This window comes from Heptranchias perlo, chromosome 34 (assembly GCF_035084215.1).
Source record: "Heptranchias perlo isolate sHepPer1 chromosome 34, sHepPer1.hap1, whole genome shotgun sequence".
Classification (NCBI taxonomy): Eukaryota; Metazoa; Chordata; class Chondrichthyes; order Hexanchiformes; family Hexanchidae; genus Heptranchias; species Heptranchias perlo.
In genome coordinates this window covers 30410413-30434531 of record NC_090358.1, presented here as the reverse complement: position 1 = coordinate 30434531, position 24119 = coordinate 30410413, and the positions used below count along the sequence as shown (strand labels likewise).

Genomic DNA, 24119 nt, shown 5'->3' with positions numbered 1-24119 from the left:
GTGTCCTCCGGTTACCGATCGTTCTTGCCACTGGAAACAGTTTCTCCTTATTTATTCTGTGAAAATCGTTCATGACTTTGAACACCTCGATCAAATGTCCCCTTAACCTTCTCTGCTCTAAAGTCTCTCCACATAACTGTAGTCCCTCATCCCTGGTACCATTCCAGTAAAGTTCCTGAGAGGTATTTCTAAGAAATTGATCAAACACTTCCCCGACAGGATCCACTCGAACCTCAAGGACTGTGTCCTCTCTCCGTGACCCACAGGCTGAGCTCAGAGAGATTGGGCCAGAAATTGCACTGAGCAGTGACCAGGTGTCTCCCGCTGCTCAGAAGTAACTAACTAACCCACAACCTTTTCCTCGACTCCTGGGGTCAACTTGCTTTAATTGAGAGCTGCAAGAAGGGCAGGAGTGGATCTCGGGATCTCTCCGAGCAATGAGAGGAAAGGATCTCTCTGTCCCCTCCACCAATCAGCATGAAGCAAGTCACGCTGTGAGAATCAGGAAGTGAATCTCATTCACAAACTGTGCAAACTAAGAACCAGGAAGTGTCAAATGAGATTAGTAAACGTACCATAAAATCAGACAGAGAAAGCGAAATAAAGAGAGTGTAAGATTAAAACACTGAGATAAAAGAGACAGAAAGAAAAAGTAAAAAAAAACTTCAAATTTTTTTATTAAAAATTTTTTTTTAGATGTTCAAAAACTATTAAAATCAGGAGTAACGAGACTCCACATTTTAAAAGTTAGTTTTTGGTGCTGGTTGACAGTCATTAATACTTAGCACGCTGTTAAAACCGATCAGGAAAGATTGAACAGGCTGCGACTCTTTTTCTCTAGAAAAGGGAAGACTGAGGGGGACCTGATAGAAGTCTTTAAGATAATGAAAGGGTTTGATAGGGTGGACGTAGAGAAAATGTTTCCACTTGCAAGAGAGACCAGAACTAGGGGCCATAAATATAAAATAGTCACTAATAAATCTAATAGGGAATTTGGGAGAAACTTCTTCATCCAGAGAGTGGTAAGAATGTGGAATTCACTATGCCAACAACAACTTGCATTTATATAGCGCCTTTAACGTAGTAAAACTTCCCAAGGCGCTTCACAGGAGCGATTATCAAACAAAATTTGACACCGAGCCGCATCAGTAGATATTAGGACAGGTGACCAAAAGCTTGGTCAAAGTGGTAGGTTTTAAGGAACGTCGTAAAGGAGAGAGGCGGAGAGAATTCCAGAGCTTAGGGCCCAGGCAGCTGAAGGCACGGCCGCCAATGGTGGAGAGATTAAAATCGGAGATGTGCAAGAGGCAAGAATTGGAGGAGCGCAGAGATCTCGGAGGATTGTAGGGCTGGAGGAGGTTACAGAGATAGGGAGCGGCAAGGCCATGGAGAGATTTGAAAACAAGGATGATAATTTTAAAATTGAGGCGTTCCTGTACCGAGAGCCAATGTAGGTCAGCGAGTACAGGGAGTGATGGGAGAACGGGACTTGGTGTGAGTCGGGATACAGGCAGCAGAGTTTTGGATGAACTCAAGTTTATCGATGGTGGAAGATGGGAGGCCGCCAGGAGAGAATTGGAATAGTTGAGTCGAGAGGTGTGAAAGGCACACAGCAGCGGATGAGCTGAGGCCGGGGGTGGAGACGGACGATGTTACGGGGGGGAAGTCGGCGGTCTTGGTGATGGAGAGGGGACGGGTCAGAAGCTCAGCTCGGGTCAGATAGGACGCCGAGGTTGTGAACGGTCTGGTTCAGCCTCAGGGGGAGGAAACGGAGTTTGCGGCGAGGACTGAAAACAATTTCAGCCTTTGGAGTCCCCCCGTGGCCCGTCACAGAACGCCCGCCTCTCCCTCTCCTCCCCCCCTCCCTCCCCTCCCCCCCTCCCTCCCCTCCCCTCTCCCCCCCCCTCCTCCCCTCCCCTCCCCGCCCCCTCCTCCCCTCCCCTCCCCGCCCCCCTCCTCCCCTCCCCTCCCCTCCCCGCCCCCTCCCTCCCCTCCCCTCCCCGCCCCCTCCTCCCCTCCCCTACCCGCCCCCTCCTCCCCTCCCCTCCCCCTCCTCCCCTCCTCCCCCCGCCCCCCCCTCACCCGCCCCTTTTCATTTTCCTCCGTGCCCGCCGCCTGGGATACGCACTGCGCATGCTTAATCGCCAGCGGCCCATGCCCGGTGCAGTGTGGGAGTGAGGCCGGGCCCGGTGCAGTGTGGGAGTGAGGCCGGGCCCGGTGCAGTGTGGGAGTGAGGCCGGGCCCGGTGCAGTGTGGGAGTGAGGCCGGGCCCGGTGCAGTGTGGGAGTGAGGTCGGGCCCGGTGCAGTGTGGGAGTGAGGCCGGGCCCGGTGCAGTGTGGGAGTGAGGCCGGGCCCGGTGCAGTGTGGGAGTGAGGCCGGGCCCGGTGCAGTGTGGGAGTGAGGTCGGGCCCGGTGCAGTGTGGGAGTGAGGCCGGGCCCGGTGCAGTGTGGGAGTGAGGCCGGGCCCGGTGCAGTGTGGGAGTGAGGTCTGGCCCGGTGCAGTGTGGGAGTGAGGTCGAGCCCGGTGCAGTGTGGGAGTGAGGTCGGGCCCGGTGCAGTGTGGGAGTGAGGCCGGGCCCGGTGCAGTGTGGGAGTGAGGTCGGGCCCGGTGCAGTGTGGGAGTGAGGTCGGGCCCGGTGCAGTGTGGGAGTGAGGCCGGGCCCGGTGCAGTGTGGGAGTGAGGCCGGGCCCGGTGCAGTGTGGGAGTGAGGTCGGGCCCGGTGCAGTGTGGGAGTGAGGCCGGGCCCGGTGCAGTGTGGGAGTGAGGCCGGGCCCGGTGCAGTGTGGGAGTGAGGTCGGGCCCGGTGCAGTGTGGGAGTGAGGCCGGGCCCGGTGCAGTGTGGGAGTGAGGTCGGGCCCGGTGCAGTGTGGGAGTGAGGCCGGGCCCGGTGCAGTGTGGGAGTGAGGCCGGGCCCGGTGCAGTGTGGGAGTGAGGTCGGGCCCGGTGCAGTGTGGGAGTGAGGTCGGGCCCGGTGCAGTGTGGGAGTGAGGCAGTGTGCGATCCCGCTCCATGATGGTGAAGCTGACGGCGGAGCTGATCGAGTTGGCGGCTCAATACACCAACCCGGTGCGGGACCGGGAGCTCGACCTGCGGGGTGAGTGCGAGCGGCGGGCCCGGGGCCTGAGGCGCAGCGAAGGGCCGCACTTTAAATAAAAGCGCGCGGCTCAGGAACAGGCCTGCGGTGGGCCCGGGCCTCACTCCTCCCCCCCCCCCCCGGGCCCGGGCCTCACTCCTCCCCCCCCCCCCCCCCCCCGGGCCCGGGCCTCACTCCTCCCCCCCCCCCCCCCCCCGGGCCCGGGCCTCACTCCTCCCCCCCCCCCCCCCCGGGCCCGGGCCTCACTCTTCTCCCACCCCCGGGCCCGGGCCCCAATCCTCCCCCTCCCCCGGGCCTCTGTTTCTCCCCCCGGGCGGGGGTGGGGGTGGTGGTGCCGGTGCGGGAGGGAGTGAGCGGGAGGGGGTGAGCTGCGGACCGGTGCGGGGGGGGGGTGAGCTGAGGTGCGGGACGGGGGAGGGGGTGAGCTGGGGGCCGGTGCGGGGGGGAGGGGGTGAGCTGGGGGCCGGTGCGGAGGGAGTGAGCTGGGGGCCGGTGAGGGGGTGAGCTGCGGGGGGGAGGGGGTGAGCTGGGGGCCGGTGCGGAGGGAGTGAGCTGGGGGCCGGTGAGGGGGTGAGCTGGGGGCCGGTGCGGGGGGAGGGGGTGAGCTGGGGGCCGGTGCGGGGGGGAGGGGGTGAGCTGGGGGCCGGTGCGGGAGGGAGTGAGCGGGAGGGGGTGAGCTGCGGGCCGGGCTGTGACTGGTCTCGCTGTTTTCCAGGGTATAAGATCCCGGTGGTGGAGAATTTGGGGGCGACTCTCGATCAGTTCGACTCCATCGATTTCTCGGACAATGAGATCCGGAAGCTGGACGGATTCCCGCTGCTGCGGAGACTGAAGAGCCTGTTGCTGAACAACAACCGCGTGTGGTGAGTGCCGGAGCCCGGAGCCCGCTCCCCGCCCGCGGGGGGACGCGACCTACTGGATCGCTCTTTCAAACGGCCAGCGAATGGCGGCCTCCTGTGCTGTCGGTACAAAAATAATAGAAGAACTGAAATTCGAGCAGAGGGAGAATCAGAATGGATTAGCGGGTAACTTAAAAAGAGAGAAAGATTTAAGAACAGAAGAAATAGGAGCAGGAGTAGGCCATTCGGCCCCTCCGCCTGCTCCGCCATTCAATGAGATCATGGCTGACCTTCAACCTGAACTCCAGTTTCCCGCCCGATTCCCCATATCCCTTGATTCCCCCAGAGTCCAAAAATCCATCGATCTCAGTCTTGAATATATTCAATGACTGAGCATCCACAGCCCTCTGGGGTAGAGAATTCTGAAAATTCACAACCCTCTGAGTGAAGAAATTCCTCCTCATCTCAGTCTTAAATCTCTGACGCCTTATCCTGAGACTATGCCCTCCAGTTTTAGACTCTCCAGCCAGGGGATACAACCTCTCAGCATCTACCCTGTCAAGCCCCCTCAGAATCTTATATGTTTCAATGGCATCAGGTCAAACATGGGCAAGGAAACCTCCTGCTGATTACCACCTACCGTCCTCCCTCAGCTGATGAATCAGTCCTCCTCCATGTTGAACACCACTTGGAGGAAGCACTGAGGGTAGCAAGGGCACAAAACGTACTCTGGGTGGGGGACTTCAATGTCCATCACCAAGAGTGGCTCGGTAGCACCACTACTGACCGAGCTGGCCGAGTCCTGAAGGACATAGCTGCTAGACTGGGCCTGCGGCAGGAGGTGAGCGAACCAACACGAGGGAAAAACTTACTTGACCTCGTCCTCACCAATCTACCTGTCGCAAATGCATCTGTCCATGACCGTATTGGTAGGAGTGACCACCGCACAGTCCTCGTGGAGATGAAGTCCCGTCTTCGCACTGAGGACACTATCCAACGTGTTGTGTGGCACTACCACCGTGCTAAATGGGATAGATTCAGAATGGATCTAGCAGCTCAAAACTGGGCATCCATGAGGTGCTGTGGGCCATCAGCAGCAGCAGAATTGTATTCCACCACAATCTGTAACCTCATGGCCCGGCATATTCCTCACTCTACCATTACCAACAAGCCAGGGGATCAACCCTGGTTCAATGAGGAGTGTAGAAGAGCATGCCAGGAGCAGCACCGGGCGTACCTAAAAATGAGGTGCCAACCTGGTGAAGCTACAACTCAGGACTACATGCATGCTAAACTGCGGAAGCAACATGCTATAGACAGAGCAATTCCACAACCAACGGATCAGATCAAAGCTCTGCAGTCCTGCCACATCCAGTCGTGAATGGTGGTGGACAATTAAACAACTAACGGGAGGAGGAGGCTATGGAAACATCCCCATCCTCAATGATGGCGGAGTCCAGCACGTGAGTGCAAAAGACAAGGCTGAAGCGTTTGCAACCATCTTCAGCCAGAAGTGCCGAGTGGATGATCCATCTCGGCCTCCTCCCGATATCCCCACCATCACAGAAGCCAGTCTTCGGCCAATTCGATTCACTCCACGTGATATCAAGAAACGGCTGAGTGCACTGGATACAGCAAAGGCTATGGGCCCCGACAACATCCCAGCTGTAGTGCTGAAGACTTGTGCTCCAGAACTAGCTGCGCCTCTAGCCAAGCTGTTCCAGTGCAGCTACAACACTGGCATCTACCCGACAATGTGGAAAATTGCCCAGGTATGTCCTGTCCACAAAAAGCAGGACAAATCCAATCCGGCCAATTACCGCCCCATCAATCTACTCTCAATCATCAGCAAAGTGATGGAAGGTGTCATCGACAATGCTATCAAGCGACACTTACTCACCAATAACCTGCTCACCGATGCTCAGTTTGGGTTCCGCCAGGACCACTCGGCTCCAGACCTCATTACAGCCTTGGTCCAAACATGGACAAAAGAGCTGAATTCCAGAGGTGAGGTGAGAGTGACTGCCCTTGACATCAAGGCAGCATTTGACCGATTGTGGCACCAAGGAGCCCTAGTAAAATTGAAGTCAATGGGAATCAGGGGGAAAACTCTCCAGTGGCTGGAGTCATACCTAGCACAAAGGAAGATGGTAGTGGTTGTTGGAGGCCAATCATCTCAGCCCCAGGACATTGCTGCAGGAGTTCCTCAGGGCAGTGTCCTAGGCCCAACCATCTTCAGCTGCTTCATCAATGACCTTCCCTCCATCATAAGGTCAGAAATGGGGATGTTCGCTGATGATTGCACAGTGTTCAGTTCCATTCGCAACCCCTCAAATAATGAAGCAGTCCGAGCCCGCATGCAGCAAGACCTGGACAACATCCAGGCTTGGGCTCATAAGTGGCAAGTAACATTCGCGCCAGATAAGTGCCAGGCAATGACCATCTCCAATAAGAGAGAGTCGAACCACCTCCCCCTGACATTCAACGGCATTACCATCACCGAATCTCCCACCATCAACATCCTGGGGGTCACCATTGACCAGAAACTTAACTGGACCAGCCATTTTAATACTGTGGCTACGAGAGCAGGTCAGAGGCTGGGTATTCTGCGACGAGTGACTCACCTCCTGACTCCCCAAAGCCTTTCCACCATCTACAAGGCACAAGTCAGGAGTGTGATGGAATACTCTCCACTTGCTTGGATGAGTGCAGCTCCAACAACACTCAAGAAGCTCGACACCATCCAAGATAAAGCAGCCCGCTTGATTGGCACCCCATCCACCACACTAAACATTCACTCCCTTCACCACCGGCGCACTGTGGCTGCAGTGTGTACCATCCACAGGATGCACTGCAGCAACTCGCCAAGGCTTCTTCGACAGCACCTCCCAAACCCGCGACCTCTACCACCTAGAAGGACAAGAGCAGCAGGCACATGGGAACAACACCACCTGCACATTCCCCTCCAAGTCACACACCATCCCGACTTGGAAATATATCGCCGTTCCTTCATTGTCGCTGGGTCAAAATCCTGGAACTCCCTTCCTAACAACACTGTGGGAGAACCGTCACCACACGGACTGCAGCGGTTCAAGAAGGCGGCTCACCACCACCTTCTCGAGGGCAATTAGGGATGGGCAATAAATGCCGGCCTCGCCAGCGACGCCCACATCCCGAGAACGAATTTTAAAAAAAGAGATCACACTACAGGAAGGATGTGATCGCTTTGGAGAGGGTGCAGAGTAGATTCACCAGGATGTTACCAGGGCTGGAGCGCTTCAGCTATGAAGAGAGACTGGGAAGATTGGGTTTGTTTTCCTTGGAGCAGAGGAGGCTGAGGGGGGACATGATTGAGGTGTACAAAATTATGAGGGGCACAGATAGGATGGATACTAAGGAGCTTTTTCCCTTCGTTGAGGGTTCTATAACAAGGGGACATAGATTCAAGGTAAAAGGCGGGAGGTTTAGAGGGGATTTGAGAGAGAACTTTTTCACCCAGAGGGTGGTTGGAGTCTGGAACTCACTGCCTGAAAGGGTTGTGGAGGCAGGAACCCTCACAACATTCAAGAAGCATTTGGATGAGCACTTGAAATGCCATAGCATACAAGGCTACGGACCAAATGCTGGAATATGGGATTAGAGTAGACAGGGCTGATGGCCGGCGCGGACACGATGGGTCGAAGGGCCTCTCTCCGTGCTCTATGACTCTATCACCTCTCATTTTTCTAAACTCCAGAGAGTATAGGCCCATTCTACTCAATCTCTCCTCACAGGACAACCCTCTCATCCCAGGATTCAATCTAGTGAACCTTTGTTGCACTCCCTCTAAGGCAAGTATATCCTTCCTTGGATAAGGAGACCAAAACCATACACGGTACTCCAGGTGAGGTCTCACCAAAGCCCTGTACAACTGTAGTAAGACTTCCCTACTCTTGTACTCCAACCCCCTAAGGCCAATGTGCCATTTGCTTTCCTAATTGCCTGCTGTACCTGCATACTAACTTTCTGTGTCTCTTGTATGAGGGTTCCTAAGTCTCTCTGGACACCAACATTTAATAGTTTCTCACCGTTTAAAAAATATTCTGTTTTTCTATTGTTCCTACCAAAATGAATAACCTCACATTATATTCCATCTGCCACCTTTTTGCCCACTCACTTAACCTGTCGATATCCTTTGAAGACTGTTTGTGTCCTCCTCACAGCTTACTTTCCCACCTAGCTTTGTATCGTCAGCAAACTTGGATACATTACACTCGGTCCCTTCATCTAAGTCATTAATATAGATTGTAAATAGCTGAGGCCCAAGCACTGATCCTTGCGGCACCCCACTAGTTACAGCCTGCCAACCAGAAAATGACCCGTTTATCCCTACTCTGTTTTCTGTCCATTAACCAATCCTCTATCCATGCTAATATATTACCCCCAACCCCATGAGCCCTTATCTTGTGTAACAACCTTTTATGTGGCATCTTATCGAATGCCTTTTGAAAATCCAAATATACGACATCCACGTTCCCCTTTATCTACCCTGCTGGATACATCCTCAAAAAACTCTAACAGATTTGTCAAACATGATTTCCCTTTCATAAAACCATGTTGACTCTGCCTAATCATATTATGATTTTCTCAGTGCCCTGTTTACCGCTTCCTTAATAATGGATTCCAGCATTTTCCCGACGACTAATGTCAGGCTAACTGGTCTGTAGTTTCCTGTTTTCTCTCTCCTTTCTTGAATAGCGGGGTTACATTTGCTACTTTCCAGTCTGCTGGGACCATTCTAGAATCTCGGGAATTCTGGAAGATCAAAACCAATGCATCCACTATCTCTTTTAGAACCCTCGGATGTCGGCCATCAGGTCCTGGGGATTTGTCAGCTTTTAGCCCCATTAGTTTCTCAAGTACTTTTTCCTCTACTGATATTAATTACTTTAAGTTCCTCACTCTCATTAGACCCTTGGTTCCCCACTATTTCTGGTATGTTTTTTGTGTCTTCTACTGTGAAGACAGATACAAAATATTTGTTTAACGCATCTGCCTTTTCCTGATTCCCCATTATAATTTCTCCTGTTTCAGCCTCTAAGGGACCAACTTTTGCTACTCTCTTCCTTTTTACATACTTGTAGAAGCTCTTACAATCCGTTTTTATATTTTTTTGCTAGTTTACTTTCATATTTTATTTTCTCATCAATTTTTTGGTCGTCCTTTGGTTTCTAAAACTCTCCCATTCCTCAGGCTTACTGCTCTTCTAGGCAACATTATAGGCCTTTTTTTGCTGCGCCATCTCCATGGCCTTGATATCATTCCTAAAATAAGCGCCCAAAATCCAATGCCCGGTGCTAACTGCCAAGTAATCAACGACTTGTAACCAGTGGTTAATGGTTATATACCTAGTCTGTCTGAGTTCGCTGATCTCAGCCAAAGTATCTTTGAAGAACTACAATGGGCCTCAATATTACTAGAGTGGGGGGAGGGGTGGAAGAGTCAGCTGTGTGTGTGCATGAGTGAGTGCTGAGGATAGGGGCAGGTTTGCTGTGATGCCTCCCACAGTTGAATAGCCTTCCTCCAGCACATGAATGTTTTCCTTGAGCCTCGGAGACCAGAACTAGATACTGTACTCACGATGGGGCCTGAACGGAGCACTGTACAGTTTGATCATGACTGCCTGTGACTTGTGTTTTACTGTTTTGGCTATGTAGTTCAACGTTCTATTGGCTTTGTTGATTGTTCTGCAGTGGTCGAGCGTTTAGACTATGGCTCCTAGGTCTCTCTCAACTTTATCCTTCCCTATTTCAGCATCATTCCTGGAGTGCCTGCATCACCCATTTTTCCTTCTGATGTGCCGTACTTTGCACTTTTCTGCATTAAATTTCATCTGACATTGTTGAGGCCACAGGCATATTTTGTCCAACTCATTCTATGATTATTGAGCTGGCTTCTTCAATTCCACTGCTATTTGGCAATATAAACTAAATGGTAAAATTTTAAAGGTGGTGCAGAAACAGAGAAACTTGGGGGTTCACATCCACAAATCTTTGAAGGTGGCAGGACAAGTTGATGAGGTTGTTAAAAAAAGCATACGTGATCCTGGGCTTTATAAATAGAGGCATAGGCCTGGATTTTCACCGAGCCATGGAGAGAGCCGGGATGTGGGGGGGGGGGTGGTGGTAGGATTTCCGGACGGGAAAACCCGGAAGTGTGGGTTTCCTGGAGTTCCTGACTATTTTGATGTCTGGGCATCTTTTAAATTTTTTTCTACAGCTTTCCCGTGCGACAGCCGGATTGACAGGTTGGCTGCCTGTCGGATGGGAAAGCAGATGGGGAGCGGATGCCAGCAAGTATGTCTGACATTAGGGGGCTTGGGGCAGGTCATTGGAGGAAGCGAGGGGGGTCGGTTATCAGGGGGATGGGTCATCGGGGGGGTCAGAGTTATCGTGGGGGGAGGGTGCGTGGATAGATCAGGGTGATCAGACATCATGGTGGGGGGGCGGGGTGGTGGTTGTCCGATTGCAGGGGTCCGATCGCAGCGAGTAAGCTTGTTCGACCTGGAGGAAACACTCCTGCTGCTCTGGGCACACAAGCAGTGCAACAAAGGCACTCACCTGTTGATCCGGGCCTTCTCACCTCCTCTTAATGGCGTGAAGGGGATCCCGGTCCCCAGGAATTAAAAATAAAAAACCTATTAAAATGGAGGGCCGCAGCCTCTTAAAAGATTTTACTGACTGACCCGCCTCCTGAGAGCGGGTTGGTCGCCTGGCCCTTGACCTGCCTCCATTAGAACCGGAAGTGGGCGGGTTGGAAGCGAGTTGGGGTCGGGTTTTACTATTTTACGGTTTTTGCCTTCCCACCCACCCTCAACCCACCCGTCCTTGGGGGTTCAAATTTACCCCCCAAATAGCCTGCGGGGGAGACCAGAACTAGGGGCCATAAATATAAGATAGTAATAAATCCAATAGGAAATTCAGGAGAAACTTCTTTATCCAGAGAGTGCTGAGAATGTGGAACTTTCTACCAAAAGGAGGAGTTGAGGCGAAGAGCATAGATGGATTTAAGGGGCGGCCTGATAAGTATGAGGGAGAAAGAATAGAGGGATATGCTGATAGGGTGAGATGAAGTAGAGAGGGAGGAGACTCATGAGGAGCATAAACACTGGCATGGACCAGTTGGGCCGAATGGCCTGTTTCTGTGCTGCACATTCTATGTAAACCTTTAATCTAATACTATCCTTAACTTCTTTAGTTAGCCACGGATGGATCACTTTTCCCGTGAAATTTTTATTTCTCAATGGAATGTATACTTGTTGAGAATATTGAAATATTTCTTTAAATGTTCGTCATTGCTTTTCAACTGTCATACCCTTTAATCTATTTTCCCAATCTACCTTAGCCAACTCACCCCTCATACCTCGGTAATTGGCTTTATTTAAGTTTAGGACTCGTGTTTCTGACTTGCATTTATATCGCGCCTTTCACGACCTTGGGGTGTCCCAAAGCACTTTGCAGCCAATGAGCTACTTTTGAATTGTGGTCATTGTTATAATGTAGGAAACACTCAAATCTTTTATAAATAGTAAAAAGGTGGTCAAAGGAAGGGTGGGACCAAAAAAGATCATCTTGTGGAGGCAGAGGGCACGGCTAAGGTACTAAATGAATACTTTGCATTGGTCTTCACTAGAGAAGAGGATGCTGCCGTTGTAGCAGTAAAAGAGGAGGTGGGAGGGATACTGGATAAGATAAAAATAGATAGAGGAGGTACTTAAGGTTATAGTATCATAGTAGGTACAGCACAGAAGGAGGCCATTCAGCCCATCATGCTGTGCCTACTCTTTGAAAGAAATATCCAATTAGTCCCACTCCCCTGCAAATCTTTTCCTTTCAAGTATTTATCTAATTCCCTTTTTGAAAGTTAATTTTGAATCTGCTTCCACCGCCCTTTCAGGCAGCGCATTCCAGATCAGAACACGCTGTATTAAAAAAAAAGTTTCCTCATCTCCCCTCTTTTTGCCAATTACCTTAAATCTGTGTCCTGTGGTTACTGACCCTTCCGCCACTGGAAACTGTTTCTCCTTATTTACTCTATCAAAACCCTTCATGATTTTGAACCCCGTCTCTGCTCCAAGGAGAACAACCCCAGCTTCTCCAGTCTCTCCACATAACTGAAGTCCCTCATCCCTGGTACCATTCAAGTAAATCTCTTCTGCACCCTCTCCAAGGCCTTGACACCCTCCCTAAAGTGTGGTGCCCAGAATTGAATGCAATACTCCAAATGAGGCCGAACCAGTGTTTTTTTTAAAAGGATTAGCAAAACTTCCTTGCTTTTGTACTCTATGCCTTTATTAATAAAGCCCAGGATCCCATATGCTGTTTTAACAGCCGTCTCAACTTGTCCTGCCACCTTCAAAGATTTGTGTACACATACCCCCAGATCTCCCTGTTCCTGCGCCCCCTTTAAAATTGTACCATTTAGTTTATATTGCCTCTCCTCATTCTTCCTACCAAAATGTATCACTTTATGCTTCTCTGCATTAAATTTCATCTGCCATGTGTCTGCCCATTTCACCAGTCTGTCTCTGTCCTCCTGAAGTCTGTTACTATCATCCACGTTGTTTACCACTTACCGAGTTTCATGTCATCTGCAAATTTTGAAATTATACCCTCTATCCCAGGTCATTAATATCTAACAAAAAGAGCAACAACTTGCATTCATATAGTGCCTTTAAAGTAGTAAAATGTCCCAAGGTGCTGCACAAGAATGATAAACAAAATTTTACACTGAGTCACGTGAGATACTAGGTCAGCTGACCAAAAGTTTGGTCAATGAGGTAGGTTTTAAGGAGCGTCTTAAAGGACATGAGAGAGGCGGAGAGGTTAAGGGAGGGAATTCCAGAGCTTAGGGCCTAAGCAGCTGAAGGCACGGCCGCCAATGGTGGAGAGATTAAGATCGGGGATGTGCAAGAGGCCAGACTTGGAGGAGCGCAGAGATCTCGGAGGGTTGTAGGGCCGGAGGAGGTTACAGAGAGAGGGAGGGGTGAGGGATTTGAAAGCAAGGATGAGAGTTTTAAAATCGAGGCCCTCTCGGACCGGGTGCCAATATAGCTCAACGAGCACAGGTGATGGGAGAGCGGGACTTGGTGCGAGTTAGGATATGGGCAGCAGAGTTTTGGATGAGCTCAAGTCTTTGGGGTTGGAAGATGGGAGGCCAGCCAGGAGAGCATTGGAATAGTCCAGTCTGGAGGTAACATAGGTTTAGATGAGGGTTTCAGCAACAGATAAGCTGAGGCAGGGGTGGAGATGAGTGATGGTACAGAAGTGGAAATAAGCGGTCATGGTGATGGAGCCAAGATGTGGTTGGAAGCTTATCTCGGTCAAATAGGACGCCGAGGTCACAAACGGTCTGGTTCAGCCTCAGACAGTGGCCAGTGAGAGGGTGAAATCGCAGGGACTGAAGACAATGGCTTTGGTCTTCCCGATATTTAGTCGGAGGAAATTTTTGCTCCTCCAGTTGGACAAGCAATGTGACAAATCGGACAGTGGAGGGGTCGAGAGAGGTGGTGTCGTCAGCGTACGTGTCGAACCTGGTGTTTTCGGATGATGTCGCCGAGGGGCAGCATGTAGATGAGAAATAGGAGGGGGCCAAGGATAGATTCTTGGGGGACTCCAGAGGTAACGGCGTGGGAGCGGGATGAGAAGCCATTGCAGGTGATTCTCTGGCTATGACTGAATAGATAAGAATGGAACCAGGTGAGCGCAGTCCCACCCAGCTGGACAACGGAGGACGACGGTGTGGTCAACCGTGTCAAAGGCTGCAGACAAGTCGAGAAGGATGAGGAGGGTTAGTTTACCACAGTCACATAGGATGTTATTTGTGACTTTGATAAGGGCCGTTTCAGTACCGTGGCAGGGGCGGAAACCTGATTGGAGGGGTTCAAACATACAGTTGCGGGAAAGGTGGGCATGGATTTGGGAGGTGCCAACATGTTCAAGGACTTTGGAGAGGAAAGGGAGGTTGGAGATGGGGAGGTAGTTTGTAAGGACAGGAGAGTCAAGAGGGGTGATGACAGATTTAAAGGGGAGGGGGACAGTACCTGAGGGAACCGTTAACAGTATCAGCTAAAGTGGGGACCAGGAAGGGTAGTTGGGTGGTCAGCAGTTTGATGGGAATGGGGTCGAGGGAATAGGAGGTGGGTCTCATGGTCAAGATGAGCTCGGAGAGGGCATGAGGGGAGAGAGGAGAGAAACTAGAGAAAGATGCGAGTTCAGGGCTAGGACAGTTAAAGCAGTGGTCCTAATACTGACCCCTGGGGAACACCACTGTAAACTTCCCTCCAGTCTGTAAAACAACCGTTCACCACTACTCTCTGCTTTCTGTCTCCTAGACAATTTTGTATCCACTCTGCCACTGTCCCTTTAATCTTGTGGGCATTAATTTTGCTGATAAGTCTATTGTGTGATACTTCATCAAATGCCTTTTGAAAGTCCATATACACATCATCAACCGTACTACCCTCATCAACCCTCTCCGTTACTTCATTAACTAACTTGATTGAGTTCTTCAGACACAATTTTCCTTTAACAAATCCGTGCTCACTTTCATTTATTTCCCAGACTTTTCCAAGTGCCAATTAATTTTGTCCCAGATTATTGTCTCTAAAAGTTTCCCCACCACCGACGTTAGGCTGACTGGCCTGTAATTTCCGGGTTTATCCCTCCCCCCTTTTTTGAACAGGGGTGTAACATTTGCAATTCTCCAGTCCTCCGACACTGTCCCCATATCTAAGGAGAATTGGAAGATTGTGGCCAGAGCCTCTGCAATTTCCACCCTTACTTCCCTCAGTAACCGAGGATGCATCCCATCTGGACCCGGTGACTTTTCTACTTTGAACTCTGCCAATCTTTTAAGTACCTCCTCTTTATCTATTTTTATCCTATCCAATATCCCTCCCACCTCCTCCTTCACTGTTACAATGGCAGCATCCTCTTCTCTAGTGAAGACCAATGCGATTTATTCATTTAGTGCCTCAGCCGTGCCCTCTGTCTCCACAAGAAGATCTCCTTTTTTTGTTCCTAGTTGGCCCCATTCTTCCTTCGGCTAATCTTTTACTATTTATGTTTATAAAATACTTTTGTGTTCCCTTTTATGTTAGCCGCTAATCTATTCTCGTACTTTCTCTTTTCCCCTCTTATTCCCTTTTTTAGATCTCCTCTGTACTTTCTGTATTCAGCCTGGTTCTCCACTGTATTATGAACCTTACATTCGTCATAAACCTCCTTTTTCTGTTTCATTTTGATCTCTCTATCTTTAGTCACCCAGGAAGCTCTAGCTTTGGATGTCCTTCCTTTCCCCCTCGTGGGAATGTGTCCACTCTGTACCCGAACCATCTCCTCCTTGAAGGCCTCCCATTGCTCAATTACTGTTTTGCCTAACAAGTTTTGATTCCAATCCACCTGGGCAAGATCCCTTTTTAACTCAATGAAATTTGCCCTCCTCCAGTTATATATTTAAAGCTGTTAAGAAAGCATACGTGATCCTTAGCTTTATAAATAGTGGCATAGAGTATAAAAGCAAGGATGTTACGGTAAATCACGGGTTAGGCCTTTATAAATCACTGGTTAGGCCTCAGCTGGAGTATTGTGTTCAATTCTGGGCACCAGACTTTAGAAAGGATGTCTAGGTTTGAAGAGGGTGCAGAGGAGATTTACTCGAATGGTACCAGGGATGAGGGAATTCAGTTATGTGGAGAAGCTGGAATTATTCTCAGAGGAAAGAAGGTTAAAGGGCGATTTAATCGAGGTGTTCAAAATCATGAGGGGTTTGATAGAGTAAATAAGGAGAATCTGTTTCCCGTGGCAGAAGGGTCGGTAACCAGAGGACACAGATTTAAGGTCATTAGCAAAAGAACCAGAGGCGAGATGAGGATAATTTTTTTACGCAGCGAGTTGTTATGATCTGGAATTCACTGTCTGAAAAGGCGGTGGAAGCAGATTCAATAATTACTTTCAAAAGGGAATCGGATAAATACTTGAAGGGAAAAAATTTGCAGGGCTTTGGGGAAAGAGCAGGAGAATGGGACTGATTGGATGGCTCTTTCAAAGGTCCGGCACAGCACAGTGGGCCGAATGGCCTCCTCCTGTGCTGTAAGATTCTAAACACTGAGCAGGTCGGACAGAGAAACAGAGTTATCGCCTTTGCAGAATTCTCTCTCTTTATTTCAGATTTACAGTCTGACTTGGTGTAAAGTTTGTTTCCCTGTTTATCAGACCGTTCCAAGCTGTGACACGTGCTGATTTACAGTCACTATCTGATCCACCCAGTGTTGGGTGAAGATTTTTACCGGGGGTTTCCCCATGGGGATAATCATCTCCGCCCATGAGCGTGTCTTCAGAGTCCGTTATAACAGTTCCTCGTCCAACTTCATCGATACAGCCTGATTGCAGCCAAAGAGTGTTCAGCCTCCATTCCCTTGGGTGGGGAGGGGAGTTGGGGGGGGGGGTGGGTGGAGGTTACAGACTCCAGGATCGATCTCTGAAGACCCAGTAATGAACTGTATAAAACACTGGTTAGGCCACGGCTTGAGTACTGTGTACAGTTCTGATCACCACATTACAGGAAAGATGTGATAGCGCTAGAGAGGGTGCAGAGGAGATTTACGAGGATGTTGCCAGGGCTGGAGAATTTTAGCTATGAGGAAAGATTGGATAGGCTGGAGTTGTTTTCTTTGGAACAAAAGAGGCTGAGGGGAGATTTAATTTCAGTGTATAAAATTATGACGGGACTAGATGGAGTGGATAGGGAGGACCTATTTCCCTTAGAGGGGTCAGTGACCGGGGCGCATAGATTTAAAGTAATTGGTAGAAGGATTAGAGGGGAGCTGAGGTGAAATTTTTTCACCCAGAGGGTGGTGGGGGTCTGGAACTCACTGCCTGAAAGGGTGGTGGAGGCAGAAACCCTCAACTCATTTAGAAAGTACTTGGATGTGCACCTGAAGTGCTGTAACCCACAGAGCTACGGACCAAGTGCTGGCAAGTGGGATTAAGCTGGATAGCTTCTTTTTGGTTGGCACGGACACGATGGGCCGAATGGCCTCCTTCTGTGCCATAGCTTTCTATGATTCTATGAGTAGTGGCAGGAAAGGCACTTAATGGGAGCGGGGGCCGTGGAGGTTGGGGAACAGGTTCAGTGGAGTGGAAGGAGTTGGTGGGAATAGTTTGTGGAATCAATGGAGAAGGGCACCTGGGTTTCATTAATTATTTACTTAAATATAGAAAGAAGGGAAAATGGTGCCTGATTCCGAACTCATTTGTTATCCAGGAGGAAGGTGAGGGACGTTGGCAGCTCGCTGGGGCTGTGTGAACGGTACTTCTGGGGGCTGGAGCTTAGGGAGTCCGTCTGGCGGTAGCAGTGTGTAGGTGAAGGATGTCTCGCACTAGTGATGCCCAAATAAGGAGTGCATCACAGTTTAATATTTGGTGTGTGGGATGGCTATAACTCGTTATGTTCAATATGCTAAAAAGGAAAAAAGATTTTAGAAATCCAGGGCTACTTTAGGAAATGTGAACTAACAAAGTGTTGGCAGAGAGTTTTTAAACAGTATGCAGGATGTTGGGACATGTCGTTCTGCCGAATTGAACTGTTTGTAAAATAAATCTTTGTTTCAGTCGGATAGGTGAGGGCCTTGAGCAGGCTTTACCGAACCTGCGGGAGTTAGTGCTGACCAACAACAACCTTCAGGAGCTGGTAAGTTGCACGTACTTCTGAAATGTGGATAATTAGTGCTGTCAGTAATCCTGCATGTTGTAATCGGCAGCTAAACTCAACCCCTCCTGTGCTCAGTGACTGCCTCTTCCTTCACAATCTCTGTTCCGGGCTGCATACTTAAGTAGTTGAAGCAGATTGTAGAACTTTCTACTCTAGGCCTGTGAACTGTGACTCAGTGGGTATCACTCTCGCCTCTATGTCAGAAGGCCTTGGGTTTATGTCCCACTCCAGAGATTTGAGGACAAAATCCAGGCTGACACTTCAGTGCAGTATTGAAGGAGTGCTGCGCTGTCGGAGATGCTGTTTTTCGGATGAGACGTTAAACCAAGGCCCCATCTGCCCTCTCGGACGGACGTTAAAGATCCCATGACACTATTTCGAAGGGGAGTTCTCCCTGGTGTCCTGGCCAATATTTATTTCTCAACCAACATTATTAAAAACAGATGATTTGGTCATTTATTTCACTGCTGTTTATGGGATCTTCCTATGCACTGTGACTACATTTCAAAAAGTACTTCATTGGCTGTAAAACACTTTGGGACGTCCTGAAGTAGTGAAAGGTGCTTTATAAATGCAAGTCTTTTCTTCAAACTCAGATTGAAATATTTTTCTAGTTAAGTCTTGCCTCAGGTGTCCGTAGGGGTAAAACACGATTGGTATCTTAACAGAAAACGGTTATTTGAGCCAATCAAAGATCTGATTGAATAAATGTGAACAAATTAAAAATAGCAAAAATCACCAATCGCAAACCAGCGACAGAACTGGCACTCACAATCCAGCAAGTACTGCAAATGGCTCAAATATTTTCTTTCTGCTTTTCAGCCGCCCTCCCCCCTCCCCTCGGGTCGGCGCGGGCGCAGCCCCCCTCCCCTCGGGTCGGCGCGGGCGCAGCCCCCCTCCCCTCGGGTCGGCGCGGGCGCAGCCGCCCTCCCCCCTCTCCTCGGGTCGGCGCGGGCGCAGCCGCCCTCCCCCCTCGGGTTGGCGCGGGCGCAGCCCCCCTCCCCCCTCGGGTCGGCGCGGGCGCAGCCCCCCTCCCCCCTCGGGTCGGCGCGGGCGCAGCCCCCCTCCCCCCTCGGGTCGGCGCGGGCGCAGCCCCCCTCCCCCCTCCCCTCGGGTTGGCGCGGGCGCAGCCGCCCTCGACTCGCAACAAATATCTAACTGTTCAAAATGTCTGGCAGGCACTTCCTATCCACCAGTAACATCAATATTTATAATAGACACTGTCTATGTAAACATTTTATAATGGGAAACCTGTGTGTAACCTTCAAATCATTTCATAGTTTTTGAAAAAAAATTCTTCTGGCACTTTATTTCAGTTACTAAGACTATAAACAAAATTTAAAATTAAAACAAATTACATATTTCACAATAACATGATTACATTTATCCACTGAAGTCTGTTTGTCTTTTACTGTCTTAATTTAAAGCTTTTACTTTGAGGCTTCAGTCTGTCTGAAAAGCCCAAAACTGGACTCGGTATTTTTACCACACGGCACTTGTCTACCTGTGTTGTGGGCGTGTCCCGGTGGGCATGTCCTGGATGGGTAGAAGTGTGTTCCTGCAGACTGAGGGGATTTGAGTTTGCTTTTTCCTGAAGAAACTGGAGATTGAATTGTCAGAGCTTTACTTCAGGCAAGTCTAGCATTTTTTATAAATGCTGTTGTCTGTCTGATGTCCACAACGCCTGGAAGCAGTAGGGCAGAGGGGGCATTAGTCTGCAGCTGGCCCCTGCTGAACCTTCATCTCTAATTCTAGACTTCTCCATCTGTTAACGCAATCAGCAGATATGGCTGATATTTGTCTTCAGCCCTGGTCCCTCTCTGAGTTTAGGAAGTTGCCTGTCTGGGTTTGTGGCACCAGGTGAGCGTCTGCCTGTGGCATCTGGTGTTTGGGCACTGACATTTCACCCAGTGCTGCTTTAATCTTCTCCACCCTGTCAGTAAATGGTGAGAAGCTGGAACTAGAGGAGCAGAGAGATTTAGGGGTTCAAGTACGGAAATCACTTTAAGCAGGTGGGTACAAAAAATAATTTAAAAGGCTAATGGAATGTTGGCCTCTATCTTAAGAGGGTTGGAATAGAAATGGGTGGATGTTATACATCAGTGGCACAGAGTTCTGGTCAGACCCCATCTGGAGATACTGTGTTCAGCTCTGGGCACTGCCCCTCAGGAAGGATGTATTGGCCTTGGAGGAGGTACAGCACAGATTCACCAGAATGATACCGAGGCGAAAAAGATTAAATTACGAGGACGGGTTGCATAGACTAGACTTGTATTCTCTCAAGTATAGAAGATTGAGGTGTTTAAGATGATTAAAGGAATTGATAGGGTAGATAGAGAGAAACTATTTCCTCTGGTGGGAGAGTCCAGAACAAGGGGGCATAACCTTAAAATTAGAGCATGGCTGTGTGTACTTCTGATTCACCTTTTTTAGCCCATCTAAAAAATATTTTCAGTTACTGCTGCCTGTTTGGGAACAGTTCCAATGTTAACCTGCTCATCCTCGTCTTCCATCTGTCTGCAGGGGGATCTGGATACACTTTCAACCATTAAGTCCCTCACTTTCCTGAGGTGAGTTTGTGCTGCTCTTCATTAAACAAATGATGCACTGATATTTTGACTAGTGTCATTTCTATGAGAACCTGATCGGGGCTTGATGCTGTTGGGCCAGTGCGAGGCAGCATTCTGTCTCACGGTTTCTCAGAATTTGGTCTTGCTGGTGGTGACTGCTGGTATTTGCTACATTTAAGCCAGTGGTCTGAGGCAGTACATCTGAAGTAGCCTGTATGTTTGTGAATATACTTGCTATTTGCAACTATACTACTCTGGTGTCTGGCATGTATCTGCTTTTGATGGCAATTAATAAGTAATGAATAAATATCCAATTAGCTCCTTAAATATCCTAAGTATCCTATTTAATTTTATTGTTTAGTAGCAATGATCTATTCATTTATAGGGAGATTGATGTGATGGGAGTAGGAAATGCCATAAAAGTAAAAATATCAAACTTCCAGCAGTTGGAATTGTGTAAAATCAGTCACCTAATTACTGTGTCTGGGTGTTGGCTGGAACGGCCTTTGAGTATAAGAAAGGAATTTCTGACTTTGGGACTTATGAAAACAGTAACAAGGGTTCCTTGTAGGAGCAAGATAACCTTGGGGTGGATTTGCCACCTTAAATTCTGAGATTAACGTTGTCTGATCCCTGTGTGTCATATGCAACTACACCAGGAGATGGCAGCGTTGCACCACGTACACTTCACACTTCCTAGAATAATAGCAACTTAAACCCAACATGTTGTCTCCAAACTGGACATAATTCTCGATACAGATCCTTTGTGCTGCTTAAATTGCCTTAAACTGACAACATATCCTGCATGCTTTGTTTTGGCCTGCAGAATCCTAATGATCTGATCTAAACCATGCATCACACAGAATACACTCTCGTAATACAGACATTAATATTGAGCATTATTTCTCACCAGATGTTCTAAGCTTTCTACTGAATCACACGCAATGTACATCTGCGGTTTCTACATTTCATCCTTTTACTGTAGCCCTTTATGCCGTGATACCCTTTACCTATGTCAAGCTATCAACTTATTCTATTACACACAATCCTACATTTACCTGCTCTCCCTTTCCACTTGGTGAGTTTTGGCTGTAATGAGGGGATCAGTTTAAGTGATGAACACCGTTGCTTTACAGCCTCCTGAGGAACCCTGTGACGAGCAAGAAACATTATCGCCTGTACGTGATCCACAAAGCTCCCCAGGTCAGAGTGCTGGATTTCCAGAAAGTTAAGCTGAAGGTATGACTTAGACCGACTGCAGCAATGCATTTTGGTCGCATTGTTTGTTGCATTTTTGCAGTTTAAGATCTGCAAATCTTCTTCCCTGGAATACTGTATCTAATTTCTTTTTACGGGAAAAGAATTGTTTTGTTTGTAGTTGATGTTGGAAGTCCATTGGAGCCTGTTTAAGTGAATGAGTTTAATTCTATGAGTGTGTCTCTTCTGAAATCTAAGGATGTAAGGAAAAAGACTACCCGTAGTGCTCCCCCTCTCCCCCGCTCTACACCAGTGTTTTTCTCCACCCAGTCTAATCCCACTCTCCTGCTTGCTCTCCGTACCCTTTAACATTCCTCCTTTACAAGCAATATTCTAGAATCATAGAAAGTTATGGCACAGATAGAGGCCATTTGGCCCATTGTGTCCGTGCCAGCTGAAAAAGAGCCACCCAGCCTAATTCCACTTTCCAGCACTTGGTCCGTAGCCCTGTAGGCTACGGCACTTCAAATGCACATCCAAGTACTTTTTAAATGAGTTGAGGGTTTCTGCCTCTCCCACCCTTTCAGGCAGTGAGTTCCAGACCCCCACCACCCTCTGGGTGAAAAAAATTCTCCTCAGCTCCCCTCTAACCCTTCTACCAATTACTTTGAATTTATGCCCCCTGGTCACTGACCCCTCTGCTAAAGGAAATAGGTCCTCCCTATCCACTCTATCTAGTCCTGTCATAATTTTATACACTTCAACTAAATCTCCCCTCAGCCTCCTTTGTTCCAAAGAAAACAACCTCAGTCTATCCAATCTTTTCTCATAGCTAAAATTCTCCAGTCCTGCCAACGTCTTCGTAAATCTCCTCTGTACCCTCTCTAGTGCAATCACATCTTTCCTGTAATGCGGTGACCAGAACTGCACACAGTACTCAAGCTGTTGTTTAACCAATGTTTTATACAGTTCTAGCATAAACTCTCTGCTTTTATATCCTATGCCTTGGCTAATAAAGGAAATTATCCCTTATGCCTTTTTAACCACCTTATCTACCTGTCCTGCTACCTTCAGGGATCTGTGGACATGCACTCCAAGGTCCCTCACTTCCTCTACACCTCTCAGTATCCTCCCATTTATTGTGTATTCTCTTGCCTTGTTGCCCTCCCCAAATGCATTACCTCACACTTCTCTGAATTGAATTCCATTTGCCACTTTTCTGCCCACCTGACCAGTCCATTGATATCTTCCTGCAGTCTACAGCTTTCCTCCTCACTATCAACCACACGGCCAATTTTTGTATCATCTGCAAACTTCATGATCAAGCCCCCCACATCCAAGCCCAAATCATTAATATGCGGTATGTGACAGAATTCCTGTTGTGTTATCATTCCATTTTGAACAGGTGGTAGGCACCGTTTTTTCAGTTTGACCATATAAAATCCAACGTTATGACCAAAACTGAAAATATCGGATCCGATACAAAATATACCTGATTTCCTTTTAAAAGAATCTGCTTCAAAGGCAGTTTGGTGGCCTTGAATTCCACATTCTGATCACCCCCCCCCCCCCCCCCCCCCCTCCCTGTGTAGAGGAATTTTTTTCTAACCTGCCTTTAATTCTTAATTAAATCTTAAATTTGAGCCCCATTACCAGCTCAATGAGCAGTGGAAACAGTCTATTACTGTTTACATTGTCATAACTGTCCATAGCCTTGAAGACCTGTGTCTGGTCTGCCCTCAACCACCTCAGCTCCAGTCTCTCTCGATAACTGGAAACCCTCATCCCGGGTAACCCCCCACTGAATCTACGCTGCTCCGTCACTCCCATATCCTTCCTATAATGGGGCTCCAAAAATTGTAAACACTCCAACTGTAGCCTCGTTCAGATTCCACATTGTCCCCGTGCTTTGTATTCTCTGGCTCTAGATACAAAACCTACGATTCTGTTTGTCATTTTATGGCTTCATCTACCTGCACTCCACGTTTAGTGACCTGTGTATCTGTACACCAAGCTCCCTCTTTATTATTGTAAATTTAAATGGATGTTCTCTCATCCTACTAGCCCGACTTAATGTGAGGTAAAATGATCGAACTGTACCATATGCAGGGCAGTGATTTTCAATCTTTTACAGCTTTTGGTCTTTTGTATCGGATCTGATATTTTCAGCTTTGGTCACAACGTTGCATTTTATACGGTCAAACTGAAAAACCGGTGCCTAACACCACCTGTTCAAAATGGAGTGAAAGCACGTCAGGAATTCTGTCACATACTGCTGTACAGCTGCCATGTTTAAACACTTTCTCAATGTTCATAGCCCAGTAATGGTAAATGAAGTGCAGGAGTGATGTCTTTTCTACAAGGGCTAGCAGAAGATGTAAAGCTTTGACCGGTCATTCAGCCCATCAAGGGGATGCCTTTCCGGCCGTTCAGTTCAAGTTCAGTCTGTGCTGAGAGACTCCAGATAACATCAGATCATCCGTCTAATGAGAGAAAGGCTGAACTTTGCCCCCAAACTCAACGTTGATTAAATGAAATGGCAGTGTGCTGCTCTGTGGCCACTGGCTGCTTTCACCCTGGTTGTTTCTGTAGTTCAGATTGTGGGAGACCATTATTTTATTGATGCACTGACTGGCCACATTTATGATGCTGAAACTGGCTCAGT

At 48.7% G+C, this 24119-nt stretch overlaps 1 protein-coding gene across 1 annotated transcript; it reads left to right on the top strand.

The window, feature by feature from the left end:
- The first annotated feature begins 2911 nt into the window (after nucleotides 1–2911).
- On the top strand, nucleotides 2912–21520 carry snrpa1 (small nuclear ribonucleoprotein polypeptide A'). The gene is made up of 5 exons (XM_067971185.1): nucleotides 2912–3096; nucleotides 3812–3959; nucleotides 17588–17666; nucleotides 20211–20257; nucleotides 21394–21520. Exons 1-5 carry the CDS (start codon nucleotides 3012–3014, stop codon nucleotides 21500–21502), a joined length of 468 nt encoding a protein of 155 aa, XP_067827286.1. The 5' UTR covers nucleotides 2912–3011; the 3' UTR covers nucleotides 21503–21520.
- The last annotated feature ends 2599 nt before the right edge of the window (nucleotides 21521–24119 follow it).

What these genes read in the sequence shown, in the direction of transcription:
- snrpa1 (XM_067971185.1), top strand. Translation starts at nt 3,012, where the DNA reads ATGATGGTGAAGCTGACGGCGGAGCTGATCGAGTTGGCGGCTCAATAC. An exon ending in CCGGGAGCTCGACCTGCGGG is followed by an intron (nt 3,097 to 3,811) that starts GTGAGTGCGAGC and finishes GCTGTTTTCCAG; the next exon opens with GGTATAAGATCCCGGTGGTG. An exon ending in ACAACAACCTTCAGGAGCTG is followed by an intron (nt 17,667 to 20,210) that starts GTAAGTTGCACG and finishes ATCTGTCTGCAG; the next exon opens with GGGGATCTGGATACACTTTC.